Here is an 18,214-nt window from a genome sequence, read left to right on the forward strand (position 1 = left end):
TGCTCTACTTTTTCCAGGACTAACAGCTGGAGACACAATCTCTCCTGTACGAGAGGAAGTCAGTGGAAGAGAAGGACAATCTGTCACACTCACATGCAACTATCAGACAAGTGACACCTATATTGACCTTCACTGGTACAAACATCATTCTGACCTTCAGGCACCTCAGTTTATACTCTGGAAAGGAGCAAAATCACGCAGTGGTGACGAACATATTCCTGATAGAAGATATGGATCTGAAACATCAGCAACATCAACTACACTGACCATCAGAGATCTAACCCTGGCAGACACAGCTCTCTACTACTGTGCTCTAGAAACACAGTGATACAAAGTGTAGAAGAGGCTGTACAAAAACCTGAACCCAGATATCTGACTACTCTTCAAAGAGGAGGGAAGTGGTATTCAAACCACAGCTTCATATCAGATGGATTCTGCTAATTCCTGTTTTATCAGAGTCACTGTGGTTACAGCTGCTAATGAAACACTGGGGGAGGATTCACAGGAGCAGCAAATCCACATCAGAGAGATGGTGAAGAATTCACTAAAGCAACTGTCACACTTTCAATTCTGAGCTGTTATAAGCTGCTCCAACAACAACAAAAACATCTCCAAATGAAATAAATTTCAGTTGAATTCTCCATATTATCCTTAAGTTTGCACTCTGAACAGCATGCCAACGCTGTTACGACCACAGACCCTATAATATGAAACAATTCCATCCACAAGGTTTGCCTTCAGGCTCAGCTCCCTCTTCACCATGGAGGTCTGGTGCAACGCCTGCATGACTGCTGATGCCACAACAATCTGCCTGTTGATCTCACGTCAATTTTACCCTCACTGGTGAACAAGACCCAGAGATACTTGATCTGTCACTTGCAGCAACAACTCACTCCCAACGGAGAGAGCAATCCACCGTTTTCCAGCAGAGAAGCAACACTCTTCTTCCCCGCTGCGCCTTGAGATCTTGTTCATGACAATGACAAACATAATCTGCCCAGAACCAACCCTGGCCAGCCCACCAGCCACTTGCCACGATTACGGACAATAGCAAAAATTGACAAACTGCTCTACAGAGTGCATTTCGTCACTACGTTGAACACGTAGGAAGAAGAAGAAGAAGAAGTAGTCGTTGTCTGGCTTGTCAGAAGTAAGAAGAGAAGGAGAATTTGGACAAATGGAGGACAACAAGTATTATGTAGCACAAGAACCAACAGAACGTGTCGGACACCGTAGCTTCTCCTATGGATTTACAAAGCAAGGGGTGAGCAGCCAGTGTGCCATTGGTTAATATCAGGTTGCAATTCACATCCCTTACCACTAGAAGCCACTATAACCTACAGAGCTGCGAGGAGACGGAGAGATTGAGGGAGGAGCTAAGCTGTTAGTGAACTATAGAAGAGAGAGGAACTTCCATATTCAGCAGAGTTCAATACACAAAGCAGAAACATTCCCTTTATTCAACATGCTGTCATTGGACTATTATGTACTTTCTCTACTGTTACTATCCATTCTAACAGGTATGTGAGATCCTGCTGAGAAAGTTTCATTACTAACTTTTCTGGATGGGATTCATTTGTTGAGTCTTTTACAACATGAAATAACAGAGTTATCTCTTCCTTCAGGTGTCAGCTGTGAAGAACTCACTGCAGTCAGGAATGAAGAGTTCACTTTAGAAGGCAGCTCTGTTACTCTGTCCTACACATACTCTAAAAAAGCTGATGGCACTGATTATTTCTTCTGGTATCTACAATATCCAGGAAAACCACCAGAGTTCCTCATCTTTCACTTTGGAACACAAAATGCAACAAACTCTAGATGGTCTGCTAAAGTGAGTGATGATAAAACCCAAATGGATCTGCAGATCTCCTCTGCTGCAGTGACAGACTCTGCTGTGTACTACTGTGCTCTGCAGCCCACAGTGACAGGAAACACCAAAACTCTGTACAAAAACCTTTGGAGCAAAGACAACAGAATACTCCACAACGTCCACTAGAGGGAGTCACACACTGTTAAACTTCAGTGTGATGATGAAGTCTGGATTTGTTGTACTGGTGATTAAACAAAACAAAACAATGCAGCAGCTTGTGGAAGATGTTACAAGTTCTAAAATGTTATTTTAACTCAATTCAGACATAGGATGATAATTAAATATTGTGTGATGGTAGCTGGATAAAATTAGGTGTTTATATAAAGAGAGACTATCAGCAGTCTACCAGCTATCTCTTCACTGCTGTTTGATCCTTCCGGAGTAAATGATTCAAATATCCATTCTGTAAAAACACATGATGTCAAGTTTCTGACTCAGCATTGTCAGATAAACACGGGTGTTGCACAAAATTCTGTACCCTGTACATAAGCAGTCTCTGTGGGCCCCCTTCCTTTCTTGGTCCCTGTCTCTCTCTAGCTTTTGAAAATGTTTTCAATAATTGAGCTAACAACTGTCCACATTAAACTGTAGTTGTGATTATGGTAGTCACTAATTAACTGTTCATGCCACATTTAAACATGTAATAATAATCTGTGATTTGTGCTGAAATCTGCACAGTTTGAAATCTCACCACATTTTAACCCTTTTTTACTTGTCTGAAATTACTTTACTATTATTAAATGCTAGGAGTATCATGCTTAAGAGAACATTTATCATTCCCAAAGTATAAGAGAAAGCTAAAAAATACCATCTTAGTTGTCTAACCCCTACATTGAGAAAATACTATACTGCATAATAAAAGACAACTGAAGAAGAAGAGTCGTGTTTCAGAAACAAGAAGAGAAAAAGAATCAGCTTTCAATCAAATGCTATCCTTTACATATACTCACCGGCCACTTTATTAGGTACACCTGTTCAATTGCTTGTTAACACAAATGGCTAATCAGCTAATCACATGGCAGCAACTTTAATGCATTTAGGCATGTAGACGTGGTCAAGACAACCTGCTGAAGTTCAAACCAAGAGAGAAAATATCAAGTGAGCAGCACTTGTGTGGACCAAAATGCCTTGTCGATGTCAGAGGTCAGAGGACAATGGGCAGACTGGTTCCAGATGACAGAAAGGCAACAGTAACTCAAATAACCACTCGTTACAACCAAGGTGTGCAGAACACCATCTCTGAACGCACAACACGTCCAACCAAGACCACACCGGGTGCCTCTTCTGTCAGCTAAGAACAGGAAGCTGAGGCTACAATTAGCACAGGCTCACAAAAATTAGAATAATTATGATTGGAAAAACGTTCCCCGACCGAAGGAGTCACGACGTCAGCTGTGACTTTCAGATAGAAGGGTCAGAATTTGTTGTAAACAAAATCAAAGCATGGATCCATCCTGCCTTGTTCCGGTTCAGGATGCTGCTGGTGGTGTAATGGCGTGGGGGATATTTTCTTGGCACACTTTGGGGTCCTTAGTTTCAACTGAGCATCGTTTTTACACGACAGCCTCCCTGAGTATTGTTGCTGACCATGTCCATCCCTTTATGGAGAGGGGGTTGTAGTCAATTCTGTGGTCTGGTCGCTGCCTCACAGACCACTGGTCGCTACCACTAGGGGCGCTAAAGATACTGGTCGCTGCCACACAGACCACTGGTTGCTACCACTAGGGGCGCTAAAGATACTGGTCGCTGCCACACAGACCACTGGTCGCTACCACTAGGGGCGCTAAAGATACTGGTCGCTGCCTTACAGACCACTGGTCGCTACCACTAGGGGCGCTAAAGATACTGGTCGCTGCCACACGACCCACTGGTTGCTACCACTAGGGGCGCTAAAGATACTGGTCGCTGCCACATGACCCACTGGTTGCTGCCTTGCTGCCAGGCTGCCACACCGACCACTGGTCGCTACCACTAGGGGCGCTAAAGATACTGGTCGCTGCCACACAGACCACTGGTCGCTACCACTAGGGGCACTAAAGATACTGGTCGCTGCCACACAGACCACTGGTTGCTGCCTTGCTGCCAGGCTGCCACACCGACCACTGGTCGCTACCACTAGGGGCGCTAAAGATACTGGTCGCCGCCACACGACCCACTGGTTGCTACCACTAGGGGCGCTAAAGATACTGGTCGCTGCCCCACGAACCACTAGTTGCTGCCTTGCTGCCAGGCTGCCACACCGACCACTGGTCGCTACCACTAGGGGCGCTAAAGATACTGGTCGCTGCCACACAGACCACTGGTTGCTACCACTAGGGGCGCTAAAGATACTGGTCGCTGCCACACAGACCACTGGTTGCTGCCTTGCTGCCAGGCTGCCACACAGACCACTGGTTGCTGCCTTGCTGCCAGGCTGCCACACCGACCACTGGTCGCTACCACTAGGGGCGCTAAAGATACTGGTCGCTGCCCCACGAACCACTAGTTGCTGCCTTGCTGCCAGGCTGCCACACCGACCACTGGTCGCTACCACTAGGGGCGCTAAAGATACTGGTCGCTGCCACACAGACCACTGGTCGCTACCACTAGGGGCGCTAAAGATACTGGTCGCTGCCACACAGACCACTGGTTGCTGCCACAGTCTCTAAGGGAAGGCTCCTTTCTGTTCCTTGTCACACAAACTGTGGCTGTATTAAAAAAGGTCAGTTTCAAGTTTTTATACAGGCTATGGTTCCAAAGTAGACCTAAAGTGACCTTAGATCATTTAAATTATCTCAACTGGCAGATGATACAAATTTTTTTTTTGTCTAATAGAGGAATGGATCAAAGCAATTTTCTACTGTCTCAGGCTTAAGAATTAACTTGAACAAATCTGTTTGTTATTTACATTAAAAAGATAAACAGACTTAAATGAGCATACTTTCCTAATAAACTACCTTACCCTGTGCACCGCGTGACTGACAGGATGGCTGCACTTCTCCACCATCAACCAGTACCGTGCTCACAGTTTTGAACAAACAGGTTAAGGCTGAGACCAGTGAACATGAAACTAGAATCAGACTCTGTATTGACTGCTGCTTATTTGTTTAGCATTATTGGCTTTTTGATGCATCCTCCAATTAGTACAGCGCTACATATGATAATATGCTTGCTACTGTGTGCCGGCGGCCATCAGTGCGTAAAATAATAACACTTAAATATTATACCTATCATAAAGGGCGAAATTGAGCATTAGTCTTTGGTGGCATTTTTCACGCTATTGAAACTCAAACTTTGATGCAATATCACAGACATCAGGGGCAAGTAGTGGACTGCTGTGTGTGTGTTGGTGCGTGTGGGCATGAGATGAGGCTCCACACTGCTGCCACACCGGTCGGTGTGGTCGCTGCCACACTGACCACTGGTTGCAGTTGGTTATATCTACTGTAATACATCTTTATCATAATTCTTTGTTAAAATATTATGGATTATGCCTATTCTTATTGTTGCACTATATATTGCAGTTTGTGTGGTTATACCTACAGTAATAGCCTACATCTATCTATCTTTAGTCCTTGCCTATAACAAGGCCTGTGTTATCACCTGTGAATGAAAGTGTGTGTGTGTGTGTACATCTTTCTATATCACAATACTTTGTAAAATATACTGTGGTTGTAGTCAATCTACAGTAGGCTACATCTATCTAGATCACAATACTTTGATGAATATGGCCTACAATATTATCGATTATGCCTATATTCTTATTGGTGCACTGTATATTGCAGTTTGTGTGGTTAACCTGCAGTAATAAACCTTGCCTACAAGAAGAAGGCCAGTGTTGTCACCTGTGAAGGAAAGTGTGGTGACAACTTGTTGGTTGAATCCAAGCTAGACTGATTTTAACAATAAGAATATAGTTAATCAAAAATGAGTAGGCTATATTTAACAAGGTATTATGATCTAGATATATTTGTTACTGTAGGCTATAACCACACAAACCGCAATATATAGTGCAACAATAAGAGTAGGCATAATCGATAAATATAGTATATTTAACAAAGAATTATTATAAAGATCTATTACATAGTAGATAAAACCAACTGCAAATAGCTGATCAGTGTGGCAGTGACCACTATCTTCAGCGCCCCTAGTGGCAGCGACCAGTGGTCTGTGTGGCAGATACCAGACCACATAATTGGCTACAACCCCTGCTGCCTTTATGGATAATTCCCCATGTCACAAAGCTCAAATCACCTCAAACGGGTTTCTTGAACATGACAATGAGTTCACTGTGCTCCAGTGGCCTTCACAGTCAGCAGATTTCAATCCAACAGAGCACGTTTGGGATGTGGTGGAATGGGAAATTAGCATGGACGTTTAGCCGACAAATGTGCAGCAACTGCGTGATACTATCATGTTTATATGGACCAAAGTGTCTGAGGAATGTTTCCAACACCTTGTTGAAAGTATGCCACGAAAAATTAAGGCAGTTCTGAAGTCAAGAGGGGGGGTCCAACCCGGTACTAACAAGGTGTACCAAATAAAGTGGCTGTTAAAAAGTTATTCAGCGAATTTTAATTTAGTTATGACATTACCTGCTTAGAAATAAAACATTGCAAACAGAAACAAACTTTTCCTTCCATGCTTTTCGAGGGCCCTCACCCCATTGGGACCCTGAGTAACCAGTCCCACTTTCACCCCCATTATGATGACCTTGGTCAAATATACAGAATCCAGTCTGGATATTGAAACGTTTATGCACTAATCATTGTCCATGATATAGTTTACAGAACAGACTTCAAAGATGAACAAGAAAATTTGACAGATGCAAACAACCTCCCTCTCTGGAGCTGATCATCTACTTTACTCAATTCATTTTTGTAATGTCTTGTCAGGATTTGATTTGTCCTAAAATGTGACACAGATGTAGTAAAGTGAATAATTATGTAATATCGTCTGCGTAAAGACTGACCTCAGTCAGGACCTTCACATATTCTGTCAAGAATCAATCAGTGTTACCTTATCAGCTACTTGTTACCTGATGGAAATGATGTCATTCAGTGAATAACAGCACCACAGCAGAGACAAACTCACTATTTGTCAGAGTTGTGAGAGGAAGAAGGGAGGGATTAAGGGAGGAGCAAAACTGGGACTCAAGGACAGAAAAGACACTTTAACAGACTTGACAGATTCTCCCTAAGATGCTGTCAGTGAACTTCAGTGTGTTTGTGACTTTGTTTCTGCTCACAATAAGAGGTAGGTGAGATCATCAACATTAAGAGAGCTTCACTGATAGAAACCTTTAGATTGTAAAGTTAGAGTTATCTCTTCCTTCAGGTGTCAGCTGTGAAGAACTAACTCCAGTCAGGAATGAAGAGTTCACTTTAGAAGACAGCTCTGTTACTCTGTCCTACAAATACTCAAGTTATGGCACTGAATATTTCTTCTGGTATTGACAATATCCAGGAAAACCACCAGAGTTCATCATCCTTCATGTGGGAACACAAAATGCAACAAACTCTAGATGGTCTGCTAAAGTGAGTGATGACAAAACCCATCTGGATCTGCAGATCTCCTCTGCTGCAGTGACAGACTCTGCTGTGTACTACTGTGCTGTGAGGCCCACAGTGACAGGAAACACCTAAACTCTGTACAAAAACCTGACAGCTCCTCTGAAGATTTACTCACTTTTACTGAACAGCAGCGCCACCAAGTGGACACTGACAACACAATCTAATGACAAATTACAATATTACTCCTGTTAGCGATAAAACACATCTTATCCAGATCATGGTGTTTAATTGAAGCTATTTCTGTACAAGGAAGACTTATTCTACACAGTTTGTTTGACGATTTCATAATTCTACCAGGGTGAAAAGTGGTTAAAGAGACTTTGTTGTAACAGAAAGTTCACATGTTAAAGCTCCTCATTATGAGCTGCTCTGGATAAGAGCATCAGCTAAACAGCTGAGATGTAAATGAGATGTAAATGTTGAGAGTTCCTCAACAGATGATGAAGAGGAAGGGCCAATGATGTGAAGGCCCAGATCCATCAGAGTATCAATGTTCTTCCTCTCTCTCCTCCCCTCTCACTGCAGACATGAACCACTGGCTGAGAAACATCCTGATTCTGACTCTCTGGCTAGGTAACTCTTTAAACCTACTGATTGTTCTCCTTTAATCAATCATCTTTATTGATCCATCTCTTCCTCTGCATGTTCTCTTCTTCCCCAGAGTGTAAAGGAGAACACAGAGTGACCCAGCCAGCAGGAGATGTCATTGCTGCTGAAGGAGACACAGTTACACTTGGCTGTACTTTTGAGACCAGTGACCCAGGTCCAACTTTGTTCTGGTACAAACAGGATGGAAACAACAGCCCCAAATTCATGCTGAGTCGCATGCAACAGAACGATGTGAAAACAGAGGATAAGTTTAAGGAGAGGTTTTCATCAACAGTTGATTCCACCTCAAAATCAGTTCCTCTGAAGATCCAGAAGCTTCAGCTTTCTGACTCTGCTGTGTACTACTGTGCTCTGCAGCCCACAGTGACAGGAAACACCAAAACTCTGTACAAAAACCTTTGGAGCAAAGACAACAGAATACTCCACAACGTCCACTAGAGGGAGTCACACACTGTTAAACTGCAGTGTGATGATGAAGTCTTGAATCAGTTTACTCCATCACCAGGATTGTGATGTAAAACTTTAGAAATGAAGCCACTAAAAATATATTTACCCTAAATGAATAAACGTGTTTAAATGTTATAGGTTTAAAATATTTCGATAAGGCCTAAAATAGCTAGCACGTAGTAGTTGTTCAATTCTTTATTTAATCACAACATCAGTTTCCATTCACTACCAAAGACCAGGCCAGTAAAGATATGGATTTTGAATATGGGATCAGAGTGATGAATGAGGTAATGGAAAGGTGAGAGATGGAGAGTTGAGGGGAGGGATCATGGTGATGGATGGAAGGAAGAGAACGATGGATCGGTGGCAGGTAGGCAGGAGGGATCCAGGGGAGTTGAGACTGAGGGGGGAACAGTCTCTTCATGTGCTCTGTATCACATAGAACCCCAAGAAGAAACTTCAAATGGAAAGATGTTTCAGACAGAGGCGGAGCCAGACGCTGTAAACATTCGGGGCTTAGCACAAACCTAGGGGGTCCGGGGCCATGCACCCCCGGGGAGATTTTTTCCCATTAAGCCGGCTACGTGCACTATTTTTCATGCTGTTTGAGATGAAAGAATGCCTAACAACCTAGACACTATCTGGGAAAAAGATGAACGTTGCTTTGGAAAATAATCGTCCTGTAGAGCTCCAATCTATTTTGATTTAATTGTTCTCCAGCTGGAGTTAATCCAAAACACAACTAATGTTGAAGATCACTCATTTTCTCTCCTGGCAACTAAAAAGAGACAAAACTTATCTGATGTTTCTGTTTTTAACTTACATAACCAAGGTACAGTAGAAATATGGTGTTTCTGATCATCACTGGAGGTGGGAATCTCTCAGCACCTCATGATTCTATTTGATTATAAAACATTTATAAAATCTTTGAATAATCTCTTTGTGTATGTGATTAGTGGATAATTACTAAACATTTCATTTACACATTAAAATCCAAAACGTCTCATTAGCTTAGTTTACATCCCTAATTTACTTTAATTTCAGCTCCTTCATGGTCACCACCGTCCTTCTCTCAGCCCTAAACTTAATATGCAATAAATATTAAATGCATATCTTATTCTCTTCACTCCTTTCTTCTAAACACATTTTCATCTCTTATCCCTCTTCCATTTCACCTGCTTTCACTTTTATTTCTTCTGGAGTCCCTGGATCACCAGTTTGTAGTTAATCCAGCTGCTGTGACGCCCGTCCTTCCTCTTCCCCAGCTGACTCATCTGGGGGACAAAATAACAGTCTCAGACTCAAACACAGTCAGATCAGCTGACAGTAGCTAGCGAGTGGTGATGAGTGGATGAAGCATTATGAAGCTTTGGGGCTTTAAGCTAAGCAAACACAGCTACATCTGGTGACGTGTAAAACTTTTAGACTGAGGCCGAGACGCCACCACAACTGGCTGAAACTAATAACTTTAGTCTCATGTGTGCAATAAAAGTCAAAAAGGGTTAGGGTTAACCTGACATGTGATGTGATTGGACAGTGATATTCATTAAACTAGCCTATTATTACTTTTGTTACATCAGTACAGGAGCATCTCAAATCTAAAAAAACTGAATATGGTGAAAAGTTCATTGTGAGCACCAGAACCAGACAGAGATTAAAGGCTTAAGAAACTTTTGCAGGTGTTTTGAGTTAATTAGCTGATAAGAGCTCTTCTCAGGTCGACATTTCTCTATAATAATCATTTATTCTGAAATTCTAATACATTTTGTTTTACTAGAGTTTTGATTCTATGAGCTGTGAGCCCTAATCATCAAGATTAAAATGAAAAAAAGGCTTGAAATATTTATAAAATGAGATTTTTGAATTAAATTATGGAAGAAAATTATTTTACAGCAGATGCACCTGTAGGCTACTTGGTATATTTGTCACCAGGAGGAAATGTCCTCATACTTTCTCATGTCTTTCTAATCTTTATCTCCATATTTCTCAATTGTTCTCTCTTCTTATCCCACTAATGTGCTGAGATCAGCTGGAAAACGCCCTGAGATGATCATGTGATACAAGATCAGGCACAATGTGTTGAAACTGTGCGCTTCACAGGAGGAAACGAGCCTCAGAATCAGCCGAACATCTCTAATAGTGAGATAATATCACCTAATAACATCTAACTAGCCAGAAATACAGTCACTGAACTCAAGTGTTACAGCTGCAGACTCACAAACCTGAAACACTTGTTCACTGTCTGACGCTGCTTCTCTCTGTGAACGGCCGGTCAGGTTTACCTCTGCGCATAACAAACTTTGTCCATAACACTAGCTGGTTAGCTAGCACGCTCGCTCACTGAGGGGGCGCCAGTAAAACAGCACAGACAACAGCGTCCTATCACGATGCCAAAGAAGAAGAGTTCTATTTTTCTTCTTCTTTAGTGCTTAAACCCAATTAGCCCCACCCCCTCCGCTCCGCCCATGGTTTCAGATGTTGTTGGTTAGTTGCGGAGGTTGATGAGGTACGCAGGAAAAGACCCCTCTGTGAACTGAGAGTCTTAGGGGGCAAACATAACTGGCTGGTCTTGGGTTGTGAGTTTTCAGGGCTTAGGTGCAGGGTTAGTGGAAAGAGGTGAACAGATTGAGGATAGCTGGACTGTTGGTCTTGTTGCGTTTGGAGTAGTATATGAGAGTGTTTGCAGAATGGATGAAATGTCAGACATGGTTGTGTTTTGAGATGGATAGTAGTTGAGGTTAGAAGCAGTGAATTCCAGGCAGAAGCCAAACGAATCCAGTGAGAACATGGATTTGAAAACTGTGCCGTGTACGGACACAGCCTGTTCAGACAGTTCTGGGTCAGAAAAGGCCGTTGGAGGCTAACCCTACCTGTTAGCACATCGGTCGCGAGGCGTACGAAAAGTTCAGGACAATTCACCTTCGGCAGCAGGCGGGCGTGTGCATGAGCGACTGCGACACTTCACCTCACTCTAACAGGGACACTTGTTACTGAACACAGACTGTTTCTGCTGCTCCCTGATAAAGAAATTGTTTCTGCCGATACCTGCTCAGAAAAAAACTGGTTTATATGTGTTAACCTGTTGCTCTGTTATTTTGGACAAGTTTCAGATAGGGACTCTGTTTGGACAGATGCTTAATTTTAAATGACTCTGATTAGAACAGGGGACAAAAGAACCTGATCAGGACGTCCCTAATGAAATGTCCTCCATGTTCCCAGAATAGAGAGCAGGTCTTCAGGTAGGCTTCCTTCTAGTGGGACCTGCCTCGGTCTCACAATGGTGTGAAGAACTGAAAGTGGACATTCAGGAAACATTTCTCTGAGGCAGAGCTGCTCTGGATGCACAAATAATCTCACTGGCTGAACTGAACTTTGGTAGACAGCCAATCTCTAAAAAGGGGATTCTCTGGCCCCGCCCACTGAAGTCCAACTCAACCAATGAGATTCTTTGCGTCTCCAGAGCAGAAATGTTTGAGGAACTAAAAGCACAATCAGCTTGATGTTGAGGAGAAGGGCTGTGCAGCAGAGAGGCTGTTTAGTTTCTTCATTCTACTGCAGTGGAAGAACATTGCTCATCTGCTGTCTGTCTGGCTTTAACAACTCCAAAGACATGTTGCTTTACCTCTTTTTACTTTGCTCTCACTTCATAGGTGAGTGTTGGAACACAGATGAAAGGCTCATTAACCTGCTGGATTAACCAGATATTTGGTCTACATTTCAGAACTAGAGGTTTCTCTGTGGAAGGGAACAACTTCCATGATAGAAACAGACATTTGGTTTATTGAATGAATCCAGAAAGTCAAGAACCTCCGTTGAGTCTCTTGATGTTAGAATCTCTTGCAGACTAACTGACATGAATGACTCATTTTGCAGCCCTGGGTTCCATGAACAGCATAACGCCAGAAAGTCCTGAAGAACATGTTGCAGAGGGAGGAAACATCAACCTGACCTGTAAATATGAGGGTTTCATCACCAATATCCAGTGGTACCGACAATACCAGAGATCCAGACCAGAGTTCCTGCTCTCCATCACAGAGGGAGGAACGATTCATCCACCTGGTTCTGTTTTCTCAGCTCACATTAACAAAACAGACAAGCGTGTGAATCTGCAGATCATCTCAGCTAAAGTGACAGACTCTGCTGTGTACTACTGTGCTCTGCAGCCCACAGTGACAGGAAACACCAAAACTCTGTACAAAAACCTTTGGAGCAAAGACAACAGAATACTTCACAACGTCCACCAGAGGGAGTCACACACAGTGCACTGCAATAGTCCAGGTGTGAAAAGATAAAGGACATAGCTCATTTTATTTTGGTAATATTTCTAAGGTGGAAGTAGCAGGATTAAATGTTACAACTAGATTTCTGGCTGGAGATTTTCAATTGGTTGTCAGTGGACCAATAAACGGTTGTTGTTTGCTTACTAGGTGATCAGGGCCAAATATTATTATTTCTGTCTTGTTTGAGTTGAGCTGCAGAAAGTAACAAGTCATCCATTTCGCAATAACAAACAAGAACTCCATTACATTGACAGCTAATGTTATCTGGCTAAAAGGACAAGTAAACATGTGTATCATCAGCGTAGCAGTTATGAGAGACTCTTTTATAATAACTGATAATGTTTCCTAATGGAAGCATATAAAAGGAAAACAAAATGGGACCAAGAATAGATCCCTGAGCCACCCCACACTTCAGCAGAGGGTAAGATGAAACATAAGTACCAATGGAGACAGGAAATTCAATTATTTGATCAATAGTGTTAAGCAAATTACTAAGGTTGAGCAACAATAAAACATGTGACTCCCCAGCATCGGCATCAATAAATCGTATGTAACCATAATGAGGGCGGTTTCTGTAATGTGAAGTTTGTGAAGCCCAGTCTAACACAGCTAAGAGTTGAGTTAGCACCATCAAGAACTTAGGATATGAAAGCAAGCTTAGAAATGGGTCTATAGTTCTGTGGAAGCGATTAATCAAGTTATGCTTTTTAAATAAAGGCTGAATGCTAGCTTGCTTAAAATAATTAGGGATGCGGCAGGAAGAAAGGGAACAATTAATAACGTGAGGTAAGCAAAGGCCGATGTCCACTATAACCTTCGTTAGGAGGGATGTGGCTAAGATATCAAGAGGGCTTGAAGAGGAAAGCATGTGAGAGACAGTATCGATGAGCTCAGGAAAAGAAATTAGCTGAAAATTGCTGAGCAGTTCAGGACAGGCAGGATAATAAGAAATATCAGCAACAACAGTGGTAGTAGGTGTTAGACCTAATGTCAGTGATTTTCTACTTAAAAGATAATAAAACCGTTGACAGTCAGCATTTGAAGAGGCTGGTAAGGCAGGGGGAGCAGAGTTGATGAGTCTGTCTAATGGTTTTAAACTGGAATCTAGGATTATTCTGGTTACTGGTGAGGAGGTTACTGAAGTAGTTGGCTCTTGCAGCTTTCAATTGTTTGCTATTTGTATATGAAGGACCTTTTGACTTCTTACAACAGACATGCAATTTAGTCTTAGGCAGCATGGATACAAAGGTGAGGAGAAACAAGACAATAGAATCTATACTCAGATGAAGAGTAAAGACTAAATCTAATGTGTGGCCACGGTTATGAGTTGGACCAGACACATGCTGGACGAAATTAAATGAATGACATATTTAAAGAATCTGTAGCAAAAGTTGATTGAAACATTAATTTAGATACTAAAATCTTCAGCAATAACTTCAAACAACAGAAGATAAAAGTTCAGAAAATATATGTGCAAATGTGTTATTTTAACCAGGTAGGAAATAGATCATAAGGCAACAGACAGGTACAGAATCAGAAGTAGATACTAGTAACAGTAGTATATCGTCTGTGTAAAGACTGACCTCAGTCAGGACCTTCACATGTTCTGCAAAGAGTCAATCAGTGTTACCTTATCAGCTACTTGTTACCTGATGGAAATGATGTCATTTAGTGAATAACAGCACCACAGCAGAGACAAACTCACTATTTGTCAGAGTTGTGAAGGAAGGAGGGAGGAATTAAGGGAGGAGCAAAACTGGGACTCAAGGACAGAAAAGACACAAACTTTCACAGACAGATTCTCTTTCTCTTTAAGATGCTGTCAGTGAACTTCAGTGTGTTTGTGACTTTGTTTCTGCTCACAATAAGAGGTAGGTGAGATCATCAACATTAAGAGAGCTTCACTGATAGAAACCTTTAGATTGTAAAGTTACAGAGTTATCTCTTCCTTCAGGTGTCAGCTGTGAAGAACTCACTCCAGTCAAGAATGAAGAGTTCGCTTTAGAAGACAGCTCTGTTACTCTGTCCTACAAATACTCTAAAAAAGCAAATGTTGGAGATTATTTCTTCTGGTATCGACAATATCCAGGAAAACCACCAGGGCTCCTCATCTCACACTCTGCTTCAGGAGCAGTAGGAAATGATCCAGTCCCTGGATGGTCTGCTAAAGTGAGTGATGATAAAACCCATCTGGATCTGCAGATCTCCTCTGCTGCAGTGACAGACTCTGCTGTGTACTACTGTGCTGTGAGGCCCACAGTGACAGGAAACACCAGAAGTCTATACAAAAACCTGACAGCTCCTCTGAAGATTTACTCACTGCAGCTCCTCCTTTTACTGAACAACAGTGACACCAAGTGGACACTGACAACACAATCTAATGACAAGTAACAATATTACTCCTGTTATTAATAAAACACAGTTAATCCAGATCATGGTGTTTAATTGAGGCTATTTCTGATGATGAGACAAACTAAAATAATTACAGACCCATGTTGATGAATCTATTTAACTATTCCAGGGTGAAAAGACTTTGTTGTAACAGAAAGTTCACATGTTAAAGCTCCTCATTATGAGCTGCTCTGGATAAGAGCATCAGCTAAACAGCTGAGATGTAAATGAGATGTAAATGTTGAGAGTTCCTCAACAGATGATGAAGAGGAAGGGCCAATGATGTGAAGGCCCAGATCCATCAGAGTATCAATGTTCTTCCTCTCTCTCCTCCCCTCTCACTGCAGACATGAACCACTGGCTGAGAAACATCCTGATTCTGACTCTCTGGCTAGGTAACTCTTTAAACCTACTGATTGTTCTCCTTTAATCAATCATCTTTATTGATCCATCTCTTCCTCTGCATGTTCTCTTCTTCCCCAGAGTGTAAAGGAGAAGACAGAGTGACCCAGCCAGCAGGAGATGTCATTGCTGCTGAAGGAGACACAGTTACACTTGGCTGTACTTTTGAGACGAGTAGAGCAAGTCCAACTTTGTTCTGGTACAAACAAGTAAATGAGTCTCCTAAGTACATGCTGAAAAGTTACTCAAAAACAACAGATTTTGATGCAGAGTTCACGAAAGACAGATTTAATGCTACAATCAAGGATAAGTCAGTTCCTCTGAAGATCCAGAAGCTTCAGCTGACTGACTCTGCTGTGTACTACTGTGCTCTGCAGCCCACAGTGACAGGAAACACCAAAACTCTGTACAAAAACCTTTGGAGCAAAGACAACAGAATACTCCACAACGTCCACTAGAGGGAGTCACACACTGTTAAACTTCAGTGGTTTATGATATAGTCAGGATTTGTTTTAGTGGTGATAGAAGCAACATTAAATGAAGCGCTACAGATAAAACACAATAAACAAATAACAGAACTTGAATATGTTCATAGTATTTTCTCCAATACTACTCCAGCAGATTGTTTTCACAGACAATTGAAATGCTTGGTGACTGTAACCATTGCAAGCTTTAAGCTGTGCTGCCTGGGTTTGAAGCAATATGTAGACTGTAATACTAAACCCCCATTTGCACCTCTCACCATAATGTCCGTTTAATTCCCACCTACAAGTCCCTGCTCGAAAGCAGGAGAGCACAAGTAAAACGGTACTTGTTTGGAACAATGATGGCATTGAGACCTTAAAGGGAAATGAAGCAGTCAATCAAGTTTACATCATTTACACAATGGATTTCCACTACGATCAACAATTATACAAGAAACATGACAAATGTAAACGTATAAAAGACAAAAGAAAAGAAGGAACTGTCATATCTTTCACTGAAAGGGCGCCACCATTGTGCAGTACTATAACCTGTAATGTCACGGGGTTGGTTGGCTTTAAGGCTTTGGGCGAGAGATAGTGAAATACAGAGCCAGTGAAAGATAATGAACGAGAGATAGTGAAAGACAGAGACAGGGAAAGAAATAGTGAAAGAGAGTGAAAGAGAGATAGTGAAAGACAGAGCCAGTGAAAAAGACAGTGAAACACAGAGATATTGAAAGAGATAGTGAAAGACAGAAACAGTGAAAGATAATGAACGAGAGATAGTGAAAGACACAGACAGGGAAAGAAATAGTGAAAGAGTGAAAGAGAGATAGTGAAAGACAGAAACAATGAAAGAGATACTGAAGAGATGGTGAAAGACAGATATAGTTAAAGATAGACATAGTGAAAGAAAGAGCCAGTGAAAGAGATAGAGAAAGAGACATAGTGAAGATAGAGCAAGTGAAAGAGAGATACTGAAGAGATAATGAAAGACAGAGATAGTGAAAGATAGACATGGTGAAAGACAGAAACAGTGAAAGATAATGAACGAGAGATAGTGAAAGTCAGAGATAGTGAAGAGATAAAGAAACAGTGAACGAGAAATAGTGAAAGAGATAGAGAAAGAGATACTGAAGAGATAGTGAAAGACAGAATTAGTTAAAGATAGACATAGTGAAAGACAGAGCCAGTGAAAGGTAGTGAAGGAGAAATAGTTAAAAATAGAGATACTGAAAGAGATAGTGAAGAGATACAGAAAAGATAGTAAAGAAATAGAGATTGAAAGATATAGTGAAAGACATAATGAAAGAAATAGTGAACGAGATAGTAAAAGAGATAATGAAAGACAGAGATAGTGAAAGAGATAGTGAAATAGAGAGATAGTGAAAGACAAAGAGAGTGAAAAATAGACCGTGAAAGAGAGTGAAAGATAGACAGTGAAAGACAGAGATACTAAAAGAGAGAGATAGCAAAATAGACAGTGAAAGACAGATAGTGAAAGACAGAGATAGTGAAAGAGAGATAGTGAAAGTGAGCGATAGATGGATGCCACGAACAAAGGACAACCAGTGGAAAGTCAGAATAGAATCAAATATAACAATTGTTTTGAAAGGTTTTCAAATTATTATTATTTTCATTGTCAGTTATTTAAGTAATTGTTCCTTTATTTGTTTTTTTTTTAATTGTTTTTATTCACGTTTATGGGTAATGGGAGTTCGGGATGTACAGTGGGGGAAATAAGTATTTGACCCCTTGCTGATTTTGCAGGTTTGCCCACTTACAAAGAATGCAACAATCTACAATTTTAATCATATGTACATTCTAACAGTGAAAGACAGAATCCCAAAGAAAATTCCAAAAATCACATCATATGAATTTATAAAAATTGATAACCATCTGATGAGGAAAAACAAGTATATGACCCCCTACCAAACAGCAAGTATTCTGGCTCCTACAAGCCAGTTAGTCTTTCTTTAAGACACAGCCCCAATCCCAACCAATTATCTACATCAAATACACCTGCCTCACCTCGTTACCTGTATAAAAGACACCTGTCAACACCCAAACAACCAGCATCCAACATCACCACCATGGGCAAGACCAAAGAGCTTTCTACGGACATCAGGGACAAGATTGTTGATCTGCACAAGGCTGGGATGGGCTACAAGAGAATTGGAAAGCAACTTGGAGAGAAAA

The 18,214-nt window shown here is 41.5% G+C and overlaps 2 gene segments (V, D, J or C); both read left to right on the forward strand.

Moving 5' to 3' along the window:
- Positions 1 to 12,072: 12,072 nt before the first annotated feature.
- Positions 12,073 to 14,271, forward strand: LOC119901634. The segment is given in 3 exon segments: positions 12,073 to 12,128; positions 12,352 to 12,647; positions 14,254 to 14,271. Coding segments are annotated over 3 exon segments (354 nt in total).
- Positions 14,272 to 15,495: 1,224 nt separating this feature from the next.
- On the forward strand, positions 15,496 to 16,139 carry LOC119902812. The segment is given in 2 exon segments: positions 15,496 to 15,544; positions 15,633 to 16,139. Coding segments are annotated over 2 exon segments (423 nt in total).
- Positions 16,140 to 18,214: the final 2,075 nt, after the last annotated feature.

This window comes from Micropterus salmoides, unplaced genomic scaffold (genome assembly GCF_014851395.1).
Source record: "Micropterus salmoides isolate LMB-PRFRI ecotype aquatic unplaced genomic scaffold, ASM1485139v1 Ms_hic_scaffold_14, whole genome shotgun sequence".
Lineage (NCBI taxonomy): Eukaryota > Metazoa > Chordata > Actinopteri > Centrarchiformes > Centrarchidae > Micropterus > Micropterus salmoides.